General features: G+C 29.4%; 1 protein-coding gene across 4 annotated transcripts; it reads right to left on the bottom strand.

Annotated features, from left to right (window-relative positions):
- Positions 1-15,185: 15,185 nt before the first annotated feature.
- Ktl (BTB/POZ domain-containing protein Ktl) lies at positions 15,186-21,955 on the bottom strand. 4 transcript variants are annotated; one of them, XM_072887567.1, is made up of 3 exons: positions 19,212-21,955; positions 18,628-18,779; positions 15,186-18,545 (listed from the first exon to the last, which is right to left on the bottom strand). In XM_072887567.1, the coding sequence occupies exon 1, from the start codon at positions 21,168-21,170 to the stop codon at positions 20,427-20,429; it is 744 nt and encodes a 247-aa protein (XP_072743668.1). In that variant the 5' UTR covers positions 21,171-21,955; the 3' UTR covers positions 15,186-18,545; positions 18,628-18,779; positions 19,212-20,426. The 4 variants fall into 4 exon arrangements, with proteins under 4 accessions (XP_072743668.1, XP_072743669.1, XP_072743670.1 ...); XM_072887568.1 differs by having other exon boundaries at positions 15,186-17,923; positions 18,427-18,545; positions 18,628-21,955; XM_072887569.1 differs by having other exon boundaries at positions 15,186-17,923; positions 18,628-21,955.
- Positions 21,956-24,539: the final 2,584 nt, after the last annotated feature.

Raw genomic sequence — 24,539 nt, forward strand, 5'->3', positions numbered from 1 at the left:
GAAGCATGTTTCCGAATATATCAAAGGTAATTGGAAAATGCATCTCGCATTTACGAATGCATCATAAACTAAAGTAGGTCATCACAAATGCTTGCTTTTAAAAGTTCCCACTATTTTTTCTGCTATGTGCGCGTAGATGAATACCACAATGAATACTCACACAATGCCGTTTTCGCATTTGCCAAGAATGCGACGCACATACGATTTACTACAATAGATCGCACATCGCTATATGATGGTGAATGCACTAGCGTTTGCTTATAAAACGATGTAAAAATTGATTGTATTTCATATTTACATTGGTTTTACAGGTCTAGCTTTTTTGCTTCGACCATTTAAACTATCGATGATTACGTTCTTTTACAAACAACTTGTAACGAGTGTCATTTTAAAGCAAACGAGAAGATAATGGATATTACTCCTGCACGTAATTACTCTAAAATTGATTTTTTCACCAGTGCGTGCTTGTTCCCATCAGAATATTCACATTAAATTATCTCTGCTCTGATCATCCATTATTAAGTAACGTAGATAGAAAATGTAAACGTTAATAGTTGAAAATCTCAAAATACTTAAATTAAAATATTAAAATTTATAAATATATTTACATAAATTTGTTTATTTATTATTATAATTATTATAATTATTTTCTATTTTATGAATAGTGTCAATTTTAAAAAGAAAGATTATATTAAAAATCTAAAAACTTTTTAAAAATTATTTGTTATATGTTTTTTTATATTAAACAAAAAAGATTTTTTATTATAATATAAGATTAAAATTGTATATAATGTGTTTTTCTTCATTATTAGATTTTAAATAATACTATATATTTTATTTTATAAACGTCACTTAATTTTACTTTATTAGATAATGCGATACTAAAATTCGTTTTATGATTATATATCATGGTTGACAAGATAAATTAATATTAAAAATAAATTTCTTTTTTATTCACTGCGCTTAAAAATGTTTATAAATTTTTAACAAAACGAAAATATATTAGAAAAATATTTATGTATCATGTGTAAAACATTAATGTGACAATAATGTGAGTATTATCCGTTTATTGATTACGAGACCGCAATGTTTTAAACCATTATCCACAATATTGTATTGCATTATATTTTCTACTTACCATATGTAATTGTAAAAAAGTATCTGATTTAATGTATGATACGGAAAACACGCAACCACGCAATATACAACGTGCAAAAAAATTCATTGTTTAGATTGTAGTAAGAAACACCGATAACTTTGTTATTTTTAACGTATGAAATTAAACGTGCGGTTAACATAATAAAAATACCACGTAAGAATTAATTTTACGTGACATCATTAAGATTATCTAGCTTTATTGCCGATTCTTGAGGTTGTTATCGCGAAAATTAAACAAAGATTAACGGTACCTTTTATCGCACACAAACTTGAGTAAATTTGCTCAATAGACAATGAGCAAATTCATTAACCATTAATCATATTTCTCTTAAACTAATGTAAGCTTAGTCTTGTAATAAAACAATATGATAATTCAACTTGGATTTTTCTATAAATATTTTCAAAAAATTGTGTGTGTTTATACTGATATATTTAATATATATATATATTATATATATTTTGTCTTTTTATATTAGAAAAAATATTTCTGTATAGTTTTCATTGCAATATTAAGATTATATATAATGTCTTTCTTCATTATTAGATTTTAAATAATACGGTTAGTTTTATTTTACAAACGTCATTTAATTTTACTTTATTAGATAATGCGATACTAAAATTCGTTCTCTACTCGACATTCTTTCTTTATGTAATTCTAATCTGATAGTTATTATGACACGCAATATAAATCAATAAGGTAACAAAGGTACGAAAAAAGACTATTATAGTCCGTAATGGATGAAAATACTGTGATGGTTCCTGTGTAAACATGCCGACAGAAAGTTTCTCGTTTCAGAATAAAAAAATATATATAAAACGTACACGTTATTGAAAATCACAGGGGTTGGATTTTGCTTCGTTGGAGCGCAACACTGGCTTAAAGGTCGAGGGCGTGTGTTACACAAGGCTATCATCTTTTTATATATATCTCAAGGGAATTACGTACGTAGAGATAAATATGAAAAAGCAAGAAATTTAAGCCATAATGCCCCAATATAATGTTTCCAATTACCATGACAGAGTAATATAATAGATAAATCAGACGTATTTTCATTATATGAATGTATTGATTTTTCGTAACTATAAATAATAACTTCAAAAATATTCATCTAATGCGAGTATAATATTCATCAAAAACTGGATATGGTACGTACTAATCTGATTAAAGAAACTACAACAGAATAGCTGCAAAATTACCTCGTTGAGGTACTACTTGTGTATGTATGTATGATGTCGTTTCTCCAGTTAAGTTATTAAATTACAAAACATCATATATACTCTTATAAAATAATAAAATGTATGCAGAGAATATTATATAATTTATATCCATCCATGTAATGAGATTCGTTGACTAATTGTAGTTTTATTTTTAGAATTTAATTTAGAATCAACTTTCAGATTATAAAATTTAATACATCACATCTTTTACTCCGCAAAATTTTCAATATTTAATCACAATTAAGCTTAAATATTTAATCCAAAATTAAGCTTTACATTAACATTTTATGTAAAAATCCATTCAAACTTACGCAAGTAAGTAAGACTAATATTTTTTTGTTGAATAACATTGTGTTTTAAAAGCTTAAGTCAGAATAATTTTTTTATTTTAAAATGCTTATAATTTCAAAAACTATTACTGTTCGACAAACAAATAAATAAGAACTCTAAATCAATCAGTCGTATGTAAATATTGTGAATAAACATAGGACGGAAAATCTAGGACATGCATAAACATTTATGCTTAGCATTATATACATCTTTAAATGTAAATATTCGACACCAATGCAGATTTTCAGACTGCTCGTATAAACCGGAATTTTAATATCGAAAAACAATCGAGATACCGAATGGACAGATCCGCGGATCTGACGCGGGGCCAACGAGCAAAAATCCGGAAATTTCTGTTACTCCGAGATCGAAGCTCTAGCCCTTTCAACTCCGCTTCAGCCGAGCGCAGGATTACCCAAAGGGTCAACAGAGCGGAGAACGAATAATGCGAGATTGAATTCTGTGCATTTGATCGCGCGCAGGGTCGAAATACATTTGTTTGAGATAATTCAGCACTGATATAATCGTCACTTTAACACTTTGTCACCGATTTGTTGACTCCTATGTCATGAAATTTGAACAACACAATAAATGACCAATTATTTTTTACTATGTTAAATTTATCTGTAAATATTCTATATTTTCATACATGCATTACAAAAATGCGGTTAACATGTGTATAAAGTTTTGCACGCACATAATTCGATCTTAATTTTAATAATAAATAATCTCATAAAATTAAAAACATAATTTCTCTTTAGCAAAAATGTCAAGCGTCAACTGAATTTCTGACAAGTTATAAATGAATCAAAGAGAACTATTTGCCAAACATTAAAGCACAAACAGAACAAAATTAACTTTTCTTTAATTAATTACTCTTTAATTAATTGCAATATTTTGCTTTAATAGAATATTAATTAACATTTAGTTACACAGAATATTAAACATGCAAAAATTTTTAAATAAATATTTTTGTTGAAAAAAGATCGACTCCAGATTCCAGAGTCACAGCATCATTTCAATTGAGACCAGAAGTTATAGGACACGTATATTGACTGCATATATGATAATTTAGTAAAATTGAAAAGAATGTATAAGCAAAGAAGAAATAAACATTTGTTATCTGTTTTCCAATAAAAAATCGACAAAAAATATCAATGAAAATTTATGAGAAGTTGTATCGGAGGAAATTTTATTTGCATCATCTCTCGCGGGATCGCAAAATGGTACAGAATGCAATACGCAATGTCGACGACGAGACAAGCAGAAGAGAATCGCGCGACATGGTTGTAGTCGCATAGGATAACAAAACAAAACGTTATCTCTCGAACCAGTAATTTGATCCCGAAGACCATCGGGATCGTAAACCCGGAGCTTCGGTGATGAGAAAGGCTTATCATCCTAGAATGATCGAAGGTTCCCCTGTTGACACCGATACGATTACGCCCCGGATGATAAGTGCATTCCGTTTGACAAATACGTCATTTCTTCATTTTTCAAATGTATCGCTCGAATATCGATCAAAGTAACATGTATAATCTCATAACTTAATCCCTTTACTCTATCAAGAGGGATAATAAAGTTACTTTGATGGACCAGTTTTTCTATTACATTTTTTTAATAAATAATTTTTATAGCAAAAAAAAGGCTGAAAAAGATCTTTTTCTTATTATGTTTAAGATAAAAAGCAATAAAAAATTAAAAATATCATTCTTAAAGATTTGCGAATGAGAAAGCTTCAGTCCTTAATTGGCAGAATATCTTTTTTTCTTGAAACTTTTCTTGAAATATAATAGCCAATTAAAATGTATCACAGCGAGAAGAATCATCTTTCTTTCTACTATATATGTATACATCTTTTTAGACGCTTCTCTCAATCTGTTTTTCTTGCCATCTACCTGTTTCCGATCAGATGTGGACAGGAAAGCGAGAGAGCCTCGTGTTTCCATTTACCGAGGACGCCTGCGCGCTGCTTGTATTGATCAAACTGTGAGAACATTCAGTCCGGTTCGACCCATCGAACCAGACAGATCTGAGAATCCGAAATATGATTGTGAAATGTTCGTATCAATATTGATTTGTGACTGCGGTTCCTTTACCGGATCCTTATCAGAATTTTTCAATCCTGCGAGCGTAATTCTCGTGCACAGACATCTTGATTTTCCTTCTTCCCTTTTTCTTTATTTTAACAATAAAGCAAATAGTAGATCTGATTGAAATAATACAAACTTGAAGAAATGTACAATTCATTCTAGTAAACAAAATTTATAATAGCAATTCATGAGAGAAAAAGAAAGAAAAATGTCATTATTAATAGTTGAGATAGAACTGTTAGTTACAAATATGTCAATATGTACAAAAAAAAAATATATACTTGAAACTGATAATTTGCTACTTAAATTAATAATATTCAATATGATGTATATATTGTATAACGACAAATTAATGCTAAATAACTTTGCGCTCGTGATGACATATTTTAAATTAATAATATTCAATATAATGTATATATTGTATAACGACAAATTAATGCTAAATAACTTTGCGCTCGTGATGACATATTTTTTGTTAGATTATAGTTATTCAAATTAACAGTAATATTTATAAGAAGATAATTTTATACAACATTTTTTTTGCAAGAAAAGTAACATATTTTATATTAATTATTTTTAACGTATTTAAATGATTGCCAAAATCTAAATTTGATTGATATATTATCATGTATATCCGAGATAACAGAAAGCTCAAAATCAGATATTTACATTCAATCTTAAATACAAACATTCCGAATCAATCATGTTAATGCATGAGAGATATTGATTTTATCTGAAATAATTTCTATCCATTTCTAGAACACTGACTTGTATTATAATACCGGATATTAATTTCTTTACCAAGTGGGACTGCTTTCTATATTTATGCATTTCTAATATCAAAAAAGAATTATTTTAAATATATTTTTTATAGAAATAAAATAATATGTGTAAAAATATTATTCAAGAACTTTTTCTATATTGTACACGTAGTACATAATATATACTTTTTATAATCTATCAACTAAGAGAAAAAAATAAATTTAATATTCTTACAGGTATAAAAATATCTTGATATTGTTAGATTAAAGAGTAATAATTATAAAAAAAAACATGGATGAAGGATGTTAGAAAAAAAAATCCTTTCTGTGTGTGTGTGTGTGTGTGTCGTATAAAAAGTTACTATGGCGCAAAATAGAGATTTCAAAAAAATTTTAATTGTTTCCGATTCATTAGAGGCTTCCCGAGATCCCTCGCGGCTACTCATGATTGCTGCCGCAAACGACGTAACTCAATCTTGATCACTTACCGGGAAAATGCGGTCGCCGTGAGCGACGTCGTCGACGTCCGCGGAATCCACATCGAACGGCTCTCGAATACGAAATACTATTACGCGCACATCACGATAGAGCGATCATCCTTTATAACGGAGATATTCGAATAGAGCATTTTCAGAGGTATCGTCGTGATAAGCTTTATATTTACCTCTATAGTGAATTTCAAGAAGCAATTTATTTTTCCGAGTTTCTTATCATGTATAATTAAACTTTCCAATAAAAATATTCGAATAACATCATCAGATAGATTGTGAAACATTCATACATTTTACATACATATAATCTGGCAATGTAACGTTTTTCAAGGTTCAAAGCAACATTTATCATTTTGATGTAGCAATACAATTATGCCCTTAAAAAATAAAATAATCTTGTTTTGCAGTACATACAATACTGCGTAAAAAAATTGACTGTCACACAGAGATTTTGCGTGATAAAAAAAAAATAAAAACGAGTCTATCTCTAAATCTAAATTTCGCTGAATTTTTTTAGAAAAAAAACACATTTTTTTCGTTTGTGTAACAAAACTTCGTTTTCTATTGTAATTTAGTTGCTCACGCAACATGTATTCTAAACGTCATCGCGAATCTTTTTTCCCTGTGCATATTCCATCTGAAAATAAATTTCCGTGCAATATCCGTATAAAAAATAATAATACGAGATTACTTATATATATATATATATATGTGTATATATATGAATACATGTGCAAGAACTGTGCAAAATTATCAGCGACAAATCCAGGACAAGGACATCGTTTAAATAGCTCTTAATTTTCCTATATTCTGTAAAACCGCCTTTAAGAAAACTGTAATTTATGAGAAATTTTAATTATTATTTGATAGCTTGTTAATAATTTTCTGATAATTAAATACAAACTTATTTTCTCGCAAAAATCATGCTGATACAAGATTAATTTTGTATCTTTACTGATACAACATGGCGTTTTTCTTCACCTAATTAAATTGCTCGCACATAAAATACATAAATTACAATTACGCAAATATTGTTATTAAAATATCGCAGATACCTGAATACTGTTTATTATTCTTGAAGGATCTTAATCACATCTCCTGTTTAAAAAATCATGTTCAAATATTAATATATATTCTTCTACAAATTTCCCACACAATGTTTCCCCTCTTTCTTATTTTATTTTTAATGTAAACATGGGCGACTATATTATATCCCTCTTATCACGTTAAATTGAAATAGCTTACCATAGAAAAAAGGGATTTCTTTAATATAAAACTTTAGTTGAATTTTAATGGCTTCGAAGCCCTGTAAGACGTTATAACACGTTACTGTAATCTGAAACTGAGAAAAATTTTTTTTCTTCATGATCAAACTTTCTAGGCTTGTTTCGCGACTACCAAACTTTAGGATAACATATAAAAACTTTTTTGGGCAAGAAGTAACTTTTATCAATGTTTTAAAAAATAAATTTCAAATCTCGAGAAGAATATATCAAGATAAAATTGCTAAACACATCGTATAAATATAAATTTTTGCATTTTATGAAAAGCCTACAATACGTAGTAGATAATAGAATAAAACGTAGAAACAAACACACGAATAATGTTCCTTTTCGTATTAACTTAAACTTTCCATTAAGCAAAAATACATATTTTTTAAATATTTAATTACCCAATAAATATTTATTTTAAAATAAAAGGAGATTTGATACGCAGGAAAGAGTAAATATTCTCGTTACTTCATTAACAGCTTCTACAAGATGACCCCGTAGATCTTCATAAGGTGCCATAGTAAACAGTATTCAATGCGAGTCCCTATCTGAAAATTATATTCGTCGTCGGGGGAAATTGCTGGCACCTCGAGTATCCGAAATTCGCCAACGAGCACGAGATTGAAATTCTCACTCCGGCCACCGCTCCTCGTCGTCGTCGTCGTCGTCCTTCGAACCGCAGCACCGGCCGCAGTGTTATAATTATCCGATTCGATCGATGCCGGGACGAGAGACGCGGAGGCGGTGGAAACATAGGTCGAGAGAGATAATTATGAGTTAATCGGGAAAATTTGTACGGCAATGATAATACACGCAGCAAATGGAAATTCGAATAAACGGACGGCTTTGCACGAAAGCGACCATCGCTTTATTTGCACCGGAATGACACGACAAATGGCTCGAAAAATTGATAAACCGCCAAACGAAAGGCAGACTACAGAGCAATCTGAAAAAAATGCTGCAACTGAAATATTCAAACTTTAACTAGAAAATATGTTTTTCATGTTAATTCTTTTAACATATTTATTTTTTAACTACTTATTTAGTTACACTTTTTATTATAACTGTCGCTTATATATTTGTTTATTGTTATTTGCGTTTTTACATTTTTTTCTATATAAGGGAATTTAAAAATTCTGGATAAAAAATTTGAAAAATCTTATTTAAATTACTTCATCTAAGATTAAAATTTATACACTCATATATTTCACTATAAAAAAAATTCAATTAAATTAAATTAATTAATATTAATATTAATCTTTTTACTTAAACTAAATAAATTTATTTTTATTTTAAGTTTAGCCGCAATTGCTGGTACTTTATCTATATTAATAATTAAATAATTTTCTATTAATAAAAAATTTAAATATATGATAAATTAAAGTCTTAATAATAAATATAAATAATAAAATATAAAAACTTCAGTTCCAGATAGGATTATTATATTTGTATATTATATTGCAATTTGCAAAAAAAGAGACAATAAAATTAAAAGTTATAGAAGTTACATGATTTAATTCCAATATTTCACGAATATGAAAAATATGGATTATCAAATGCTATTTCCACAAAACAGAAAGAATTCTCTTACATATGATGAAATTGCTGCCTATCATTTTTATTTACTATGAATTAAAACAAAACAATAGATTTAAACATATAATAAACGTAACCAATAAACAAAAAAAAATTAAAGAAATATACGATTGATCACGATTACTAAATAACGATCATTTTAGCACTAGCGCGCTATTTATCTCGTGATTCACTCATCACTCCGGAAATTCATTTGATTCGTTTGATTCATTTTCGATGTTCAACAAACTCAATAAACACGAAACGACGATGTGCTGTCAGAAATGAAATATATAGGAAGTATATATACAATCAGAGTGAGATATCGAATTTTTTAATTGACAACAGAATAACTGTTTGTTTTGGTCGCGTGCAGTGTTCCTTTTTACATTTCAATTCCCAATTTGTGCACACTTTTAGATGAAGGTCAAATTACAGATCGATTTCTCACCTCAGATAAGAACACTGCATCTGTACAGCTTAATGTGTTTGCAATTCATACAAAAAATCACCCACACTTTTCACTTTTAAAAATATTCTCTTCCGTCTAAAGCTAAATTTATATCTGACATTTATCGTATAACATTTCTCATTAGCATATTCTTTATTGTTGTACAAGGAAATAATATTTCTCTGTTTAACAGAAATTTTTTTCTTGCATTTTGTATCTATACTATTCTCAGCTACATGCTAAACGTTACGTGTAAACCTAATTTTAAAAATGTAAAATATAGTATGTACAACGATAATCATGATAACTGTCTATTTCATATATAATAATATAAAAATACTTTAATCCAGTTAAGTAAAATTATGATAATGCAGCATTTATTATAATATATGATTATTATTTTAATATTGTAAATATATAATAGTGCTAAAAAAAGTAATAATAAGTAATAAGTAAAAATAATAAGTAATTTGCATTTATCTCTCAATATATTTTTGCATTTTATTTAATTTTATAGTATATATTTTATGATTATTTGCTCTATATTTTTTTCACAAATTATATATGAGCATTATTGTTTAATCTATTCGTCTAATATGATGTGAAATTTTCAAAATATTGCCAAAAAAAGAAAAATATGTAATATCATTTAATTTAACCTATTAATATTTTATGCTAGTGACACAAATATAAAATGTAAAATGTATTATTCAAATATTTGTTAGGAAAACAATTACAAATATAACTATATAAAAAATATATATTTGTCGAATTTACGTTTTATTCTAATTATATAGTCATTATATTTTTTGAATGAATCCGTAGTGTAACAATTATATAGGATTTAAATTAATTATACGTATAATATGCATTGTTGTCATATTATCCAATAGACATATAGCACAGCAATTATGCAGGATTTGTATAATTAATATAAATCCTGAATAATTGCTTCGCCTCTGCTTGATAATATGATACGATATAGAACGATACAAAATATAAATTCATGTGACGCAATAATAACGTGTCGTTATTAACATTATTAAGGTTATCGAAGTTGATAAATTAAACCTCGTATTTAGCTCGATGCTTGAAAAGTCAGAAGAAATGCTCAAGAATCTCGCTTTATTAAGAAAATTCAATAAAATCGATAGGAGAACTCACGTCGAATTTTATAGTAGAGATGATACACGTATAAATAAAACAAATAATATCTGATCTTTTGCTATAAGAATTTAAAAAAAAAATGTGAGATGTATCGAATACACGCCGCACTGCACATTATATATTGTTTCTTCCTGCACAATTTTCTTTAGATTCGGATGTCAAACTTTTTTAAATTAAATTAATCTTATTGTTAGTAAACACATGTTCTTAAAATAAGTCTTAAAAAATAACTTAAAAACGTTTTATTGCTTTTTATTTTTAAAATGTCATTCAGCTTTCTTGTACTGTCTGGAATGTTTGACGAGGGTGTATTTAATTTGGATTAATTGATTTTTATTTGAGCGAATATACGTACGCACGTAATAAATGTATATTAAAAACTGTAAAAAATAAAATTTAACTCAGGACCGTCTCAAATATTATTCTGGTCTTTTGTAATTTTGCATTCTGTATTAGATAAGGAAATTAAAATCTCGAATAGGAACATGTTATGTCGACTTACATGCAATAGTAAAAATAGAATATTTCCATAAAACAAAGAGAGGACAATAATACAACATAGTATAATAAAATGGCAAGATAAAAACTATAGTCCATAGTCAAGAAGAAAAAAAGATTGTATCATAAATAGCTCAGTTCAAATAAATATGTGAGGACAAAGAAGGATATAATAAAGTAAGTGCACCACTTTGTCAAATGGTAAATACTGCGAAAAATAATGTGCAAAATAAATGGAAAAAGATAAACATATATGTTGAAGGAAGAAAATACACAGAAATGTAAGAAGGTTTTTTAATTCAGTTAAAAGATCAATCAAAGTTAAAATCAAGTTGTAAATAAGAGTTAAATATTATAGCAAACTATTCATAGAAAACCAAAAAAAATATACAAATTTTATAAATGTACCTAAAATAAAAATCCTGAAGTAAAAATAAAGCTACTTATTTTTAAATTTAATTCACTTTGTATGTAATATTCAAAAAAATAAAACATGTAATATATTTTAAAAGATTATTGTTATTGTACATATACTCTCTTGTTCTTATTATGCCAGATTGTTAAAACAATTAATATTTTATGAAAAAATTATTTCTATTTTACACAACCGATATATATTGTTATACATATATTGTATATACACATATATATATATATATATATATATACTAACATACACATCGTTTTTTTCGGAAGTATATCCTTAAGCTCTACCTGCATTGCACATGCATCAAGGTGCTCCGGCACATATTTTCGCGAGAATAAACCGACATTTTTAGAATCCATAGAATATTTATACATACGGGAAAAAGGGAAATGCGCGCCTGACCAATAATCGATATTTCCTGCCAGAATGGCGTTATGAACAAAATCTCACTGTAAAGAGAAACGCCCTCAATGAAATTTTCTAACCGAAGAATTCCTTGATCTTTTTTTATCTATCCATATCTGAACAATCTAGCAAAAAAAATATTTTTCAATATTTAAAGTACAATATCTAGAATTAAAAATTCTTATATATAAGAATATAGAGTAAATACATTTATTTATTTTTTTAAATACTCTTTATAATAATAAATTTGTTAGTTTAATACGTTTATCAGTTTATTTGTCAAGAAGCTATGTGATTTAAAGTTAAAATAACGTATGATGTATGCGTACTTTCTTTCTTTTACATTGATTTCTATGAATAAATAAAACTTATTCATAAATTTATTCGATTATCATCAATTAATTATCATTGAACTAATTTCGAACTCATAAGTTGTAGTTTCGATCGATTAAAAATGTAATTATAAATTGCTCTTTTTATTATATTTATAACAATGTTTTCATAATTCTACATTTCTAAAATCTGTTTTTTTTTCTTCAAAATATTTCATAAATTATTTTATAGAAAACATCAAATCTTCCTTATTTCCATTAAAATCTTGCAACTATATAAAGAATATATATGTATGTATATATACATATAAATCTTTGAAACACTCCCTATCTGTATATAAATAATATTATCTCTTATAAGAAAAAAATTTTGTTCATAGGAGTGTTTTGCATATTATGTTGTCATCAAAAACTTCAAAGAAAATGATAAAAACAACGTCGCGTTATTCGCGTCTTCAACGAGGCGTTGTCGAAAAGGAACTCGACCTCGATTTTACTTACGTCTCGTTGATGACGTTTACTCTTTCTTTCTCGTTCTCTCGCTTTCCTCTATCGTTGGTGGATGAAAACTCAGCAACAGATTGCTCCCCTATGTAGCGCAGCTCCGCTACATCTCCAAGACGAGCTGGGCGTCCGCGTTCGTGTAAGTACGACAGTTCATTCAAATAGGCAATCGAGTTTGCATCCACCATCTTCCGACGCTTCGTTCGTTAACACGCAATCTCCTCCTCAACGGAGGAACTATCATGCGAGAAGAATCGCTTCTTCCTTTTCTCGATTGACAACAAAACGATCCCGTCTTGTTGCAATTAATTTGACATTGCATATTGCATCCGTTGTAATCTTTCCGAATATTTCCTCTGGAGTTAATGAAAATTTCATAGCCCGACATTTTTGGACCAACAACTTTCATCTCTAAGATATTCAAGATTCAAAATTATTTCGAATGACATTCATGTTAATGGCATAAAATTTGCCAAGATGAATTTTGCAGAAGAGCTATAATTTGAATATATCTCTTTTAAGAAGAGCTACAATTTGAATATATCTCATATTTATCTCAAAATAGTAAACCCATGAATAATAATTTAATAAAAACTACTAAATTTATAATATTTATAATTTTTATTATTTTAGAAAAAATATATAAATTTTAATAATGTTACTACAATTTTGTGTTTGTGCTACTTGTTATTTTTGTCATCAAAAACTAATTTTATTATCTCTAGTTTTTCACTTTAGTTTTTTTTTTAATTTCAAGCAATTAAGGATAAAACTGGAATGAATCAGCTATGTCAAAAGTTAATAAATTTAATACATTTCGAGATTCATGAATTTGACATTACGCAAAGCACTTTTAGTCTTTTAAAATATAAAATTAATAATTAATTTCTGAATTAAAGTAAACATTTGTTCTGTAAAATGTAATTTAATCTCAAAATTGTAAATATTATCATATATCGAATTAACTTTTTTATAGTGACTGCACGCGATTATAACTATACACAAAAATTTATGAAAATAAAAATTTTAATTTTACAGGGCAAATCTTTACTTTAACTGAAAAATTAATTATTAATATTATAGTATAAAAGGCTAAAAGTGTTTTGCGCAATATCAAATTTATGAATCTTGAAACTCGAAATATATTAGATTTAGTAACTTTTGACATAACTGATCCGTCTCGTTACTCCTTAATTTCATCTTATAGATTATCATCCCTTATGCATTTCAACGTAGAACGAAAATTAGACACTTTACTTGATTCACATACAGCAGAAAAACTATTCTGGAGTAATATCATTTCTTTCCTCCATAATGGAAAGCTTAAAGGGAAACGTGCGCTACTATCTCTACTAAATTTCGATAAGTCTAGAATATATTGTAGAGCAACGCAGAATGTAAAAAATGTTTTATATTTATATACGTGTTATTGCAGATTTAAATATTTTCTTTTAATAAGTCGATATATTTTAAAAGATTATGTATATAAAATATATGAAAAAAATTTGTTTTAACCAAAAGTTTTATGATATATAAAACTATTTTATATATTATATATATATATATTTATATATATAAACTATATTTAAGTTTCCCACAAATAGAAATTAAAATTACAAAAATTCTAAATTGTAAATTCTAAACATAACAACATTATATAATAAATAATATTATATAACATATTTTTATAATATATTTTTATTTTCAGTAGCAGTATTATTTATAAAATTAAGTAAAAATTAATCTTAATTTAAATTGTATATCAGGCAATATTATGATTTAATATCTCCTAAACAATAAATCTAGTAATACTTTCTTAAAAAAAAAAAAAAAAAAAAAAAAAAAAAAAAAAACTTTGAAAAATGGATCTTGTACAGAGTAAAGACATGAAAATTTTCATGGTTTTATAAATAAGGGGCGTAATATCGTAATTGCAACTTTACAGAAATATACGTATGTCAATTAAAAAAAAAATGAGATATTAAGGCATATGCCTTACATCTCAATAAAGCTGCGTACTAACTAATCTAATAATTATGAAAATAAATACAGAAATATTTATTTATTCCTGTGTATTAAATGCTAATTTTAAATCGTTTTTCTCATTTCTGTAAAGTTGCAATTTTGATATTACACCTTAATATTTCAGTTTTCAAAAAATTAGGAATACGTTATGAAACCGTTAACATATAACATTTAATCACCAATTCCATTAAAAAAATAACTTGAAAATGTACTTGTTTAGACCAAATAAAAGAGGACATTTATTAAAAAAGATAAATTTTCTAGATTGTGTTTTATAAATTCAGCTATAATATTCTATAATATTCTATAATGTTCATAGTATATAATGTATTCATTTGTATATGTGTGAATTTCCCTACTTGCCTAACTGGAATACAAAAGAAAAAAAAGTGTAGCAAAGAAAACTTAATATAAGGACCAAGATAGACCAGAAATCACGAGATATGTGGATCCAGGATTACCATAATCACATTCTTATATCATCTCATTCTTTTATTTCTCCTCTTTTTATACTTAGATATACGTATATACATATACAATAATTTCATATCGCGTCACAGTCTTACATGCTATCTAACACCGTTCAGATTCTACTCGTTAAATTCTCTCCAATAAACGGGTTCCGAGTCTCGAATATCGGAATCAAATGTTTCCGCAACGCGCGTTGCAACTTTTAGTCGAACTATTTCTCAAAGAATGTCAAACCATGTGCAATGCGCTGGAAAAAAACCTTTTTTCTCTCTCATCTCTCTCTCTCTTCAATCCATAAATATATGTATTATATATTAATACATAAAGTATTTTATACATATATATATATATACCTACATTCGATTGGTCAAGATGTCTCCTAATTGAATTAAAAGAAATACTTTGATAAATTACTTCATCGTTATAAATAGCACAAAGATGTCTTCTAATATATTATAGATATCATTTGAAAAGAAAATGATCAGATTATAAGCAACTACATATTATTTTTTCTACCTTGTGTTTCCTATACTCTCTATTATCTTACAAATAAAATTGGGAATGCCATCAACTTTAAACTTTTCTCCGGTATTTACAGAAACTTTATGTTAAAGAAAAAATTTCACAGAAAGTTTATAAGAAATATATTTAATTAAAATGAAAATGTTTTAATCAAGATTTGAAAAGTTCAAATCGTATACTGAACATAGTATAGCGAAGAAGAATTTGAAGATAATGTAAAATATTCTTCATTATTTTCTAGATATTTCATATAAACATTCATAGAAAACATTGAAGAATAGTGCTAACAGAAATAATACTGCTAATTGCTAAGCAAAGATATGTGAACAATCGAAAGATTTCGATAAAATTCGAAATTCTGCGTTAAAATCTGATAGAACTCAAAAAGCTTTGAGTTTTATCAAATTTATTCACTCGAGACTCGCTCCCTTTCGCGGCGAGTTATAGTACTGCTTCTAATTTACGAAATAGAGCCTCTATATCACGAATCATAATCGACATATCGTCGATCTCGATGTTCTCCACATAATACACTGGTGCAGGGAAATAAACAATCTTACACATATCCGAAAGTAATATATCTTCTAAGGCTCACAACACATAAGTACATTTTATATAATATTTGCATAAATAAATATACGCAAAAAAATATATATAAATGCAACTCAAAGAAAGATTTTGCGAAAACCTGAATATAATTAAAAAGAAACATATATCAATATATATAAATATTGATATTTCAAAGAGTTTAATATATTAACGCACATGTGTGAATATGTTTATATACCTTTTTACTGCATCTGAAAATCGATCCCAGTGTATCTTAGAAATCAATATATATTAATCAGAAAATAGTTTAATTCTATTTGACAGTATATAGACGAACGCATATGGTAATCAGTCATTGTAATGTTAACGACTACAAAGACTCAATGTGAAATAATGAATAACTTTTTCAATAATAACAACTTTTTTCAATAAACTTTATACATTGCAATAAATATTTGTTTGGGCTTAATTTTGCATGTATATTGTGAAATTAATATGAAATTACATCATAAATTGAGAAATTCGATAAATGGTTACGTTGAGTGTTTGTTAAATGAGAAAGTACATAAAAAATAAATATCTGAATTATATATATGTATACTTTGGAAAAGGATTAAAAATTTGTGCAATCGTAAAATAAGTTGAAAGTTTATAGTCGCTCTACGTGAGACTCTCTTAGATTAATATCTTGCAACATCCGTCTACTATCTTACAAGTTTGATTTACCTGAATGTCTTTATTTGTACAGAGTAAATGGAAGTAGGCGATTTACTAATGTAATCGCAAAACGATTACGGTACACACACCACCACCTCACATTAATGGAATCTCCCAGCTAGCAAGATTTGACACGCTGCTCATTGCAATCGTCATCATCGTGATCAGTTGCATATAATACTTCAAAGCTGGTCTTTCGTAAGAGGCAAATTTGAAAAAATCGAAAATGTCGTTCATTCGTTTCACTGTGATATATCATATGATATCTTCATTCAATACATGAAATATTATTTTAGGAATTTTAGCAATTAACACCATTTGTCTCAGTTACAAAAAATTAGCTGTTTCAATGAAAGACGCAATATAGATGAATTAAATTTTATCAAACACACATTGGGCTATCTCGTTACATTATATAACGCTTTATGCTGACACACATAATTTACACCCGAGAATATAACGTCATTATAAATCAATCTACTGTGGACGCAGATAGAATAACATATAACACACTAACAATAACAGTTACGATTCGCATCATCGCATCGCCCCAAAATTTTTTCCGACGGCCGTAAAGGAAAGGTATAAGCCATAAAGCGGTAAATTTTTATCTCTTGGAATTTCAACAGCAATAAATTTTCCCAATATATAATTTCAGTGCCTACTAAAAAGTTATAAAAGCGAAATGTGTGTGCTTTTTATTAAAGCTGAGAGCTAATTCATCATCTGTCTAATACTAATAAATGTCACCTCGTAACAATATTAAGAAAATCTGTTACGACATGAGAATTATAATATTGCGTTATCTCGATCATTCTCAAAAAAAAGTCTTCGACATTGTATACTTTCATGATAACGAAAAATTAATGCGCCGGCAAAACTCAATATCTATCTCGTCTGTTCAGTGCCGTCGGTACTCTTTCAGACAATCGCTAAACATTGTCCGTTACATGATAACCTGTTGCAACAAAGATTATAATCAAGATAAATTTCTCGAATCTTTCAACAATTGAATATGCAAATAATTATTATTAATATTAATAAAAAAACAAATAATTGTTGCGTGTGTGCGCATATATAATAATCGAAGAATTTAAAATCTAATAGTTTCTATTTTAAATAATTCTACTTACAGCATATAATAAAAAAGGTTAAAAAATTAATGCTTAATTATATAAAGTAAGTTAAACTTTAAATTCAAGTATGTGCGCACAGAAATTTTATTTAAAAGTAACAATAATTTAGTATTAATTTGTTTAGGTGTAATAAATATTTTCAAAGTTCTTTTATATCTTCCATTTCTTCCTTAAGAAAAATCTTTTTCTTTCTTTCTCTTGAAACTTTTTTTATCAGACATTTAGTCTTTTATTCAGCAAGAAACAATTATATATAGAAAAGAAAAATACTTGGGGTTTGCTCTTAGTTGAATAATTTTGCAAATGCATTTCTTTTGTAACTTACGAAATAGGACTCATTGTAAATTCATAACACTTTGCTTTCATCATATTTCAACGAATCTTTCTTTCCTTCTTTGGAAGTCGATAGATTGAAAACAATGCGAACTGGCTAGCATATTTACGCTGCACAAAAAATGCTTTACAAAAAAAAGAACACAAGAAAGAATTAAGAGAAAAAATTTAAGACACAAGAAAAAAATATTACCTTGTACGTGCTCTTAAGGACTTGATAAAGAATTGTTAGAAGAGACGAGTATCCAGCGTTCCGTTGTTTGAATAGCGCGTTTGACATCGTGTCGGGTTGTAAGTACACGCATTCAACAAGACTGTCCGGCCATCGAGAATAGAATTAGTAACCTGTTTAAGTTAAATTTGTCAAAAGGCTAATTCACCAAACTTTTGAATATTTATAGCATTCTCTTGAATATTTGCAAGAAAAATCACATTTTTTATGAATATTTTCTATTCCAAAAAATATCTGTTTCTTGTACACCGTTAATTAATTTGATCCAATTAGTGATGAACAAAATAAGTATTCGGTCTGGTCCATACTCTAGTAGTGACTACCTATTATTTTTATTCACTAATACTATTTACCAATTTATTTACAAATACTATTTGATAGTACTGGAGACTTTTTTTTTAAATAATCTCGATAATTGAAATTTTGTATTAATTTTCTTTTATGTCAGACGCGATAAGAAAGACGCAAAACGTTATTGTGGGTCATCTGCGCGTTCGATCTTTCTAATTTTAAGATACTCTCATTCGTCAAGTCTGTTTCCTTACATTTTATCGTCCGTCGCTTCCGACAATATTTATCACTGACATGTACTCTGACACTGTTGCCCTTTTAAATGGTCAAGTCGCGTACGTTCGCAGATATTTCAACATCACTAAGTCCTCGCCCCAATCCGCTTTCCTCCACCGCCTTTCATTCACCGTCTTCCTTTACGTCCACTACCAATGAAAAACGTCCGACATTGGCGTCTTTCATCTTGTGGATTTATGTGAGACTACTTTTTAATAAACGTCTCTTCCTTGCAACAACCTTTAAGAGTGAGTTAGATTTTTGTCAGGAACAGCAATTTTAGACGCTGCCGTCGGTACGTTCTGATTACAGAAAACATTAACACGTCGTGTTCAGAGTAATTTATGGCTCAATTTGTTCAATTGTTAATCAAATTCATATAGAATTAAATATTTAATTATATGTAAAAGGTATGTAAACGATATGATGAAATGAATTCAAATGAAATTTCATTGATTTAAAACATTTTCGGGCTGTTATAATTCGACTTGCTGTTCAAATTGTTAATTTTGTATTACGCAATTTTAACAAAATTATCAACATATGATATTTAAAAATCCAACATAATTGACGAGTTAATAATTATCTTTTAATATATTTTTAATTTCTCGTTATCATTATTAATAAAGCATCAATATTTCAAATAAGAATTCTAATTCAAAAATCTATCTTTGCCTTATCCTCCCTACTTTGATGAAAAAGCCGATTAAAGTGAAAAGATTTCAAGAATTAATGCTTCAGAAAAAGTTGAGAATGTTGATACTCTCGGAAATAGAAACGTCCCAAATTCCTAGTTATGTCGACATTGATTGATTATAATGTGATAACTTTGGGAAAATTTCTAACGAGACTAAATTAATTAAGAACCTCGCGAAACGAACGTTCGACGCTTTCGTACGAACTTTTGCTAAATCCGATATTATATATCGATCTCATCATGTATCCAATCAACGAGATAGTCTCATATTTATCGCGCATTATACTCTCACACGTTAAACACACGTGTTCTCACATTTCTTCATTTTCGCTTCTGCTCCTGAACCCTTTCAAGTACCTGAGGAAGTCTTTTTCTCTGTGTCCCTCTTCGCACGTTTAGAAGCTGCAAAGAAGTCATCGATGACAATCAGATCAGTAGTAGCCGAAGTACACTTTACTCGCGATTATCGGAAGATATTGGCCGCTAATGAAACTCTTTAATCGCGCACGAAGACGAATTCATTATAGTGATTCCAGCGATTCTCCTCGGAATCCACGCCAGGTTTCAGCTGGTCGGAGTTGCTGCCGGCAGTGCCAGAACCGCAACTACCCGCCAACCTGAAGCCCTGCTCCTGCAGCATGTCGAAGGCCTGCTCGATGACGCTGTGTTTCAGGAAGAAGCGCGACGTGTAACGATCGGACATGCCGTGGTCAGGATCGCGACTCTCGTTAAGCGTCTCGCCGAAGACGTCCCGGCAGAGTGCCACGCGGCCACATACGAGGATCCTCGAGAGCTTGCGAAACTTGACGTCGGCCAGGCCTTCGCGGCCGAAGGCGAAGCTGCCCCGGTAGCCGATAGTGATGTATCCTGGCGCGCGTTTGCTGACCGCGCCGCCGATTTGCCCGCCAGAATCGGTGTTCTCCACAATGGCCTTTTCTAAACCAGGAAGACCATAGAAATTAGCCTCCTGCTTGAGCCTCTCGCGTTCACGAAAGCCCTCGGGCAAGACCAACGCTTGATTGCGCAGGAAGTCCAAGACGTAACGGAAGAGCACACCGTCGCGATCCAGGAAGTATTTGCCCTTGGCGTCTTTTTCCACGGTGGATTTGCCCGTGAAGAGTGTCGCCAGATGCGAATCACTCTCACGAGTCAGCGTGGTCAAGGCAGTGGTATAGAAGACGCCGCCCACATTCAATTCCACCACGCTCGGTAGTGTTTCCTGTTGCTCCTGGTCCCCCATGCTGCTTCCGGTTAACGTGACGCAAGAGAGAAAGAGAGAGAGAAAGTGAGAGAGAGGGAGAGGAAAACTATGATCAATTGGTCGCGTGGACCAACGGGCACGAGTTGTCTTCACCGATGAAATGTTCAGAGTCGTGTGCGGAGGACACTAGCGGTTGGAAAATTTCCACGGAGGATTAAAAACAACAAAGAGGATCACGAGACGGAACTGCACTCCGCTCGATGAAACTCTACACGACACTCGCGCAAGACGACCACAGGTCGACGACCCAGCGAATCCCAGAGTCAATCGTGATACGTTGAAGAAGATCGCTCTCCGAGGATTTCGACTGACGAAAAGTAACAGATTTTAAAAGTCACTCGTGTGTATTCGCACGTGAGAACACCTTTGATGATGCTCTCTCAAAAGATGAACTGACCGAATCCTGGTTGCCTTAGAAGCACGTCGTTATTCGAGGCCGATTTGAGCACGATGTTGATACTCATTCGACTACTATTTGCTCGAAGAAATGAACGCGACGGCGAAGAGGGATAAACTGCGTCTACGTCGGAGCGATGACGAAAGCCGAGCTCGGTTCTCTCGGCTGCGCGCTTTCTCACCTAAGCGGTTGGCGCGCGTCAGGACGCACTCTCCGCTCGCTCCTCCGTGTCGCGAGGGTAACGTGATGGTAAATGCTGCGCTGCCGACGCAACGAGAGCCCGCGCCGTGTGTCAACGCGCAGCCACCGATATCGCGCAACAATCCCCTCGACACGCGCGCGCAACCCCCGAGAAGTCGCCACTCGATTCTCATCCTTGGAAGAGGCTACGTGTTGTGATAAGAGTTTTTCCAGGTTGTACTCACCTCCAAGTCTATCCAAGCCGAACTGCACTCCATATCGTTTCCGCGATTGGGTTTTCTGCAACTCCTTCCGACAACGTATCCCAGCATCCGGATTCCGCTGCAACCTAGATTACCTCCGATCCATATTCTGCTTTATGTCCTGATGCAACTCAAACTGGACCTAATCCAAATAATGAAATTTGTGATTCTAAATGTGTATTTCAGACGAAAACTATAAACTACAAATGTGATGGAAAAATTGGAGTGCATATTTAAGATTACATAATATTTAAGATTACCTCTTGTCCGGGTTTCCACGGATCGATGCTCCGTTACATTGCAACATACAGTCGGTCTCTTACTGCATTGTATCTCTCATCCGATATCTCATCGTTGTCTATCTGCAAATATTGAATAGGTAGCAATGTCAATGTACAATGCGATTAATGTTGGCGTATAGACAACTATACATTATTCAAACAATTGCACACTTGTTTTATTCTATTGTTAGAATTTACATACGGTTTATCTCTTTATATTATTATAAACATTGTTGATGATTTGAATTGAATAACATAACTTTGTCATATAGACGGAAAAGGATGTTTCTTATTTGACGTTCTGATTGTATAAAATCTTATTTTATTTCAGTTTATAAAATTCTCTTTTTATATTATATTTCATAAGTAAAAAAGAAAAAAGTTGATTTGTTTAAAAAAAATGTAAGTAAAGACAAACCAAACAAACACATTATGTAAGTAATTATAAAATAAAAAAATGTAATTATTGCATGAATTATCTGTGTGGTTACCGATTCATATTATATATAATATGAATCGAAAACTATACAGATAATCTTTGCAATAATTACATTTTTTATTTCATAATTACTCAACTTTTAGATTAGATCATATTTAATTTTTTATGTTAATACTCAAACTTTAAATTAAATTTTTATATTTATATTTTGATGATTATTCTGATTATTAATAAATCAGTTTTATTATTTTTGCGACAATGCATAAAAAAATATATAGAAAAGATAAAAAAAGATAAAAAATGTAGAAAAGATAAAATATAAAAACGATAAAAAAACACAAAAAAGTAAACTGTAGCTCATTTTCTTAGAAAGATGATAATATTAAGATTTTAACACCATTTTATTTATATTAAAAAAAAATATATATTTTACAAACTAAAGAAACATTTTCAAAACCAAGTTTAACAAATAAATTATAATTTTTCTTTTTAATTAAAAAGATATGTATCCTTTTCTTTCAATATATTTATTCATTTATATATTTTTATTATTCAAAAATATTTATTAAGAAATTATATTTATCACTACTTGTACTTTTTTCACAACGATGTTATTTATCTTTATCTTAAATAGTATTTTAAACGAGCAAATAAACAGATAAAAAATGCACAGAGTAAAATTATATAATACAAAACACAAATCTTTATAAAATGCCTTATTTTCTTTTATTGCGTAATATTGTAGTGCCGTGATATTTTTTCTTGAAAAATGCATTTTGTTGAAAAGTGCGTATATATCACAATAAGGTAGTACAAATCTTTACGAGAAGACACATTAAAAACGCATTATATCACGTTTAAGGGGATACCTACACTATAATATCTCGCCATAAGGATCAAACTCTAATAAAAAATGAAATGAATCATTAAATTCTTTCACGGAAAAATCTCAAATTGTTTAATGAAAATTAATGTAATATTTATCATAGCTCGGTCCCTTCTTGAATCCGTACTCGAAGCCGTAAATGAAATCAATTAACCAACATCCAATAAATGAAATCAATTATCGAAAAACAATATTGTTCAACCTATCTATTGTACCGATGTTACCGATTGTGAAAGAGATAAATTGTGAAAGAGAGAAAATTAAAAGAAACTATTAGAGAAGGAAAATATAAATAAAATCAAAGTAGATGTAAACTTACACTTGATGCCACGATGTCGATGTATGTCTTCACATTCAAAATGAAGTACTTCCGGAAAGTATCATGTTTATAGATTAGATATCGTATATATAGATTTTGTCATAGATAATGCATCATATCCAAAGTTATACCTATAACAATTTCAAAGCTCTATTTGATGATTGTAAATATTTATAAATACATATAAAACTTAAGAATAAAATAATTTATATACACGATACCAATTTTGAATATAATTTTATAATATATCGATACAATTAGTTTTCATCAGATAAGGACGCGCAAGTACATATAGCGATATCTGGAGGAATTTAATCGCGATCATCCTGACCACGTGACCTACCTCTTTACAGACTCGTGCAACGTAAAGAGTTTTTGGGGTCCACATAGATTTTTAAAATGCATACTTTCTTACATTAATAATATATAAAATATTATAATACTACACTTACATTTCTTATATTGAGCATATAGATAAATGTTAATAATTTATAATAATAATAAAACTTAATTTTTTAGAAATTATGTCTCTTATTTCTTTTCTACGATATGGTGGCCCTAAAAATACCATTTATTTCAATAA

The sequence above is a fragment of the Anoplolepis gracilipes genome, chromosome 3 (genome assembly GCF_047496725.1).
Source record: "Anoplolepis gracilipes chromosome 3, ASM4749672v1, whole genome shotgun sequence".
Classification (NCBI taxonomy): Eukaryota; Metazoa; Arthropoda; class Insecta; order Hymenoptera; family Formicidae; genus Anoplolepis; species Anoplolepis gracilipes.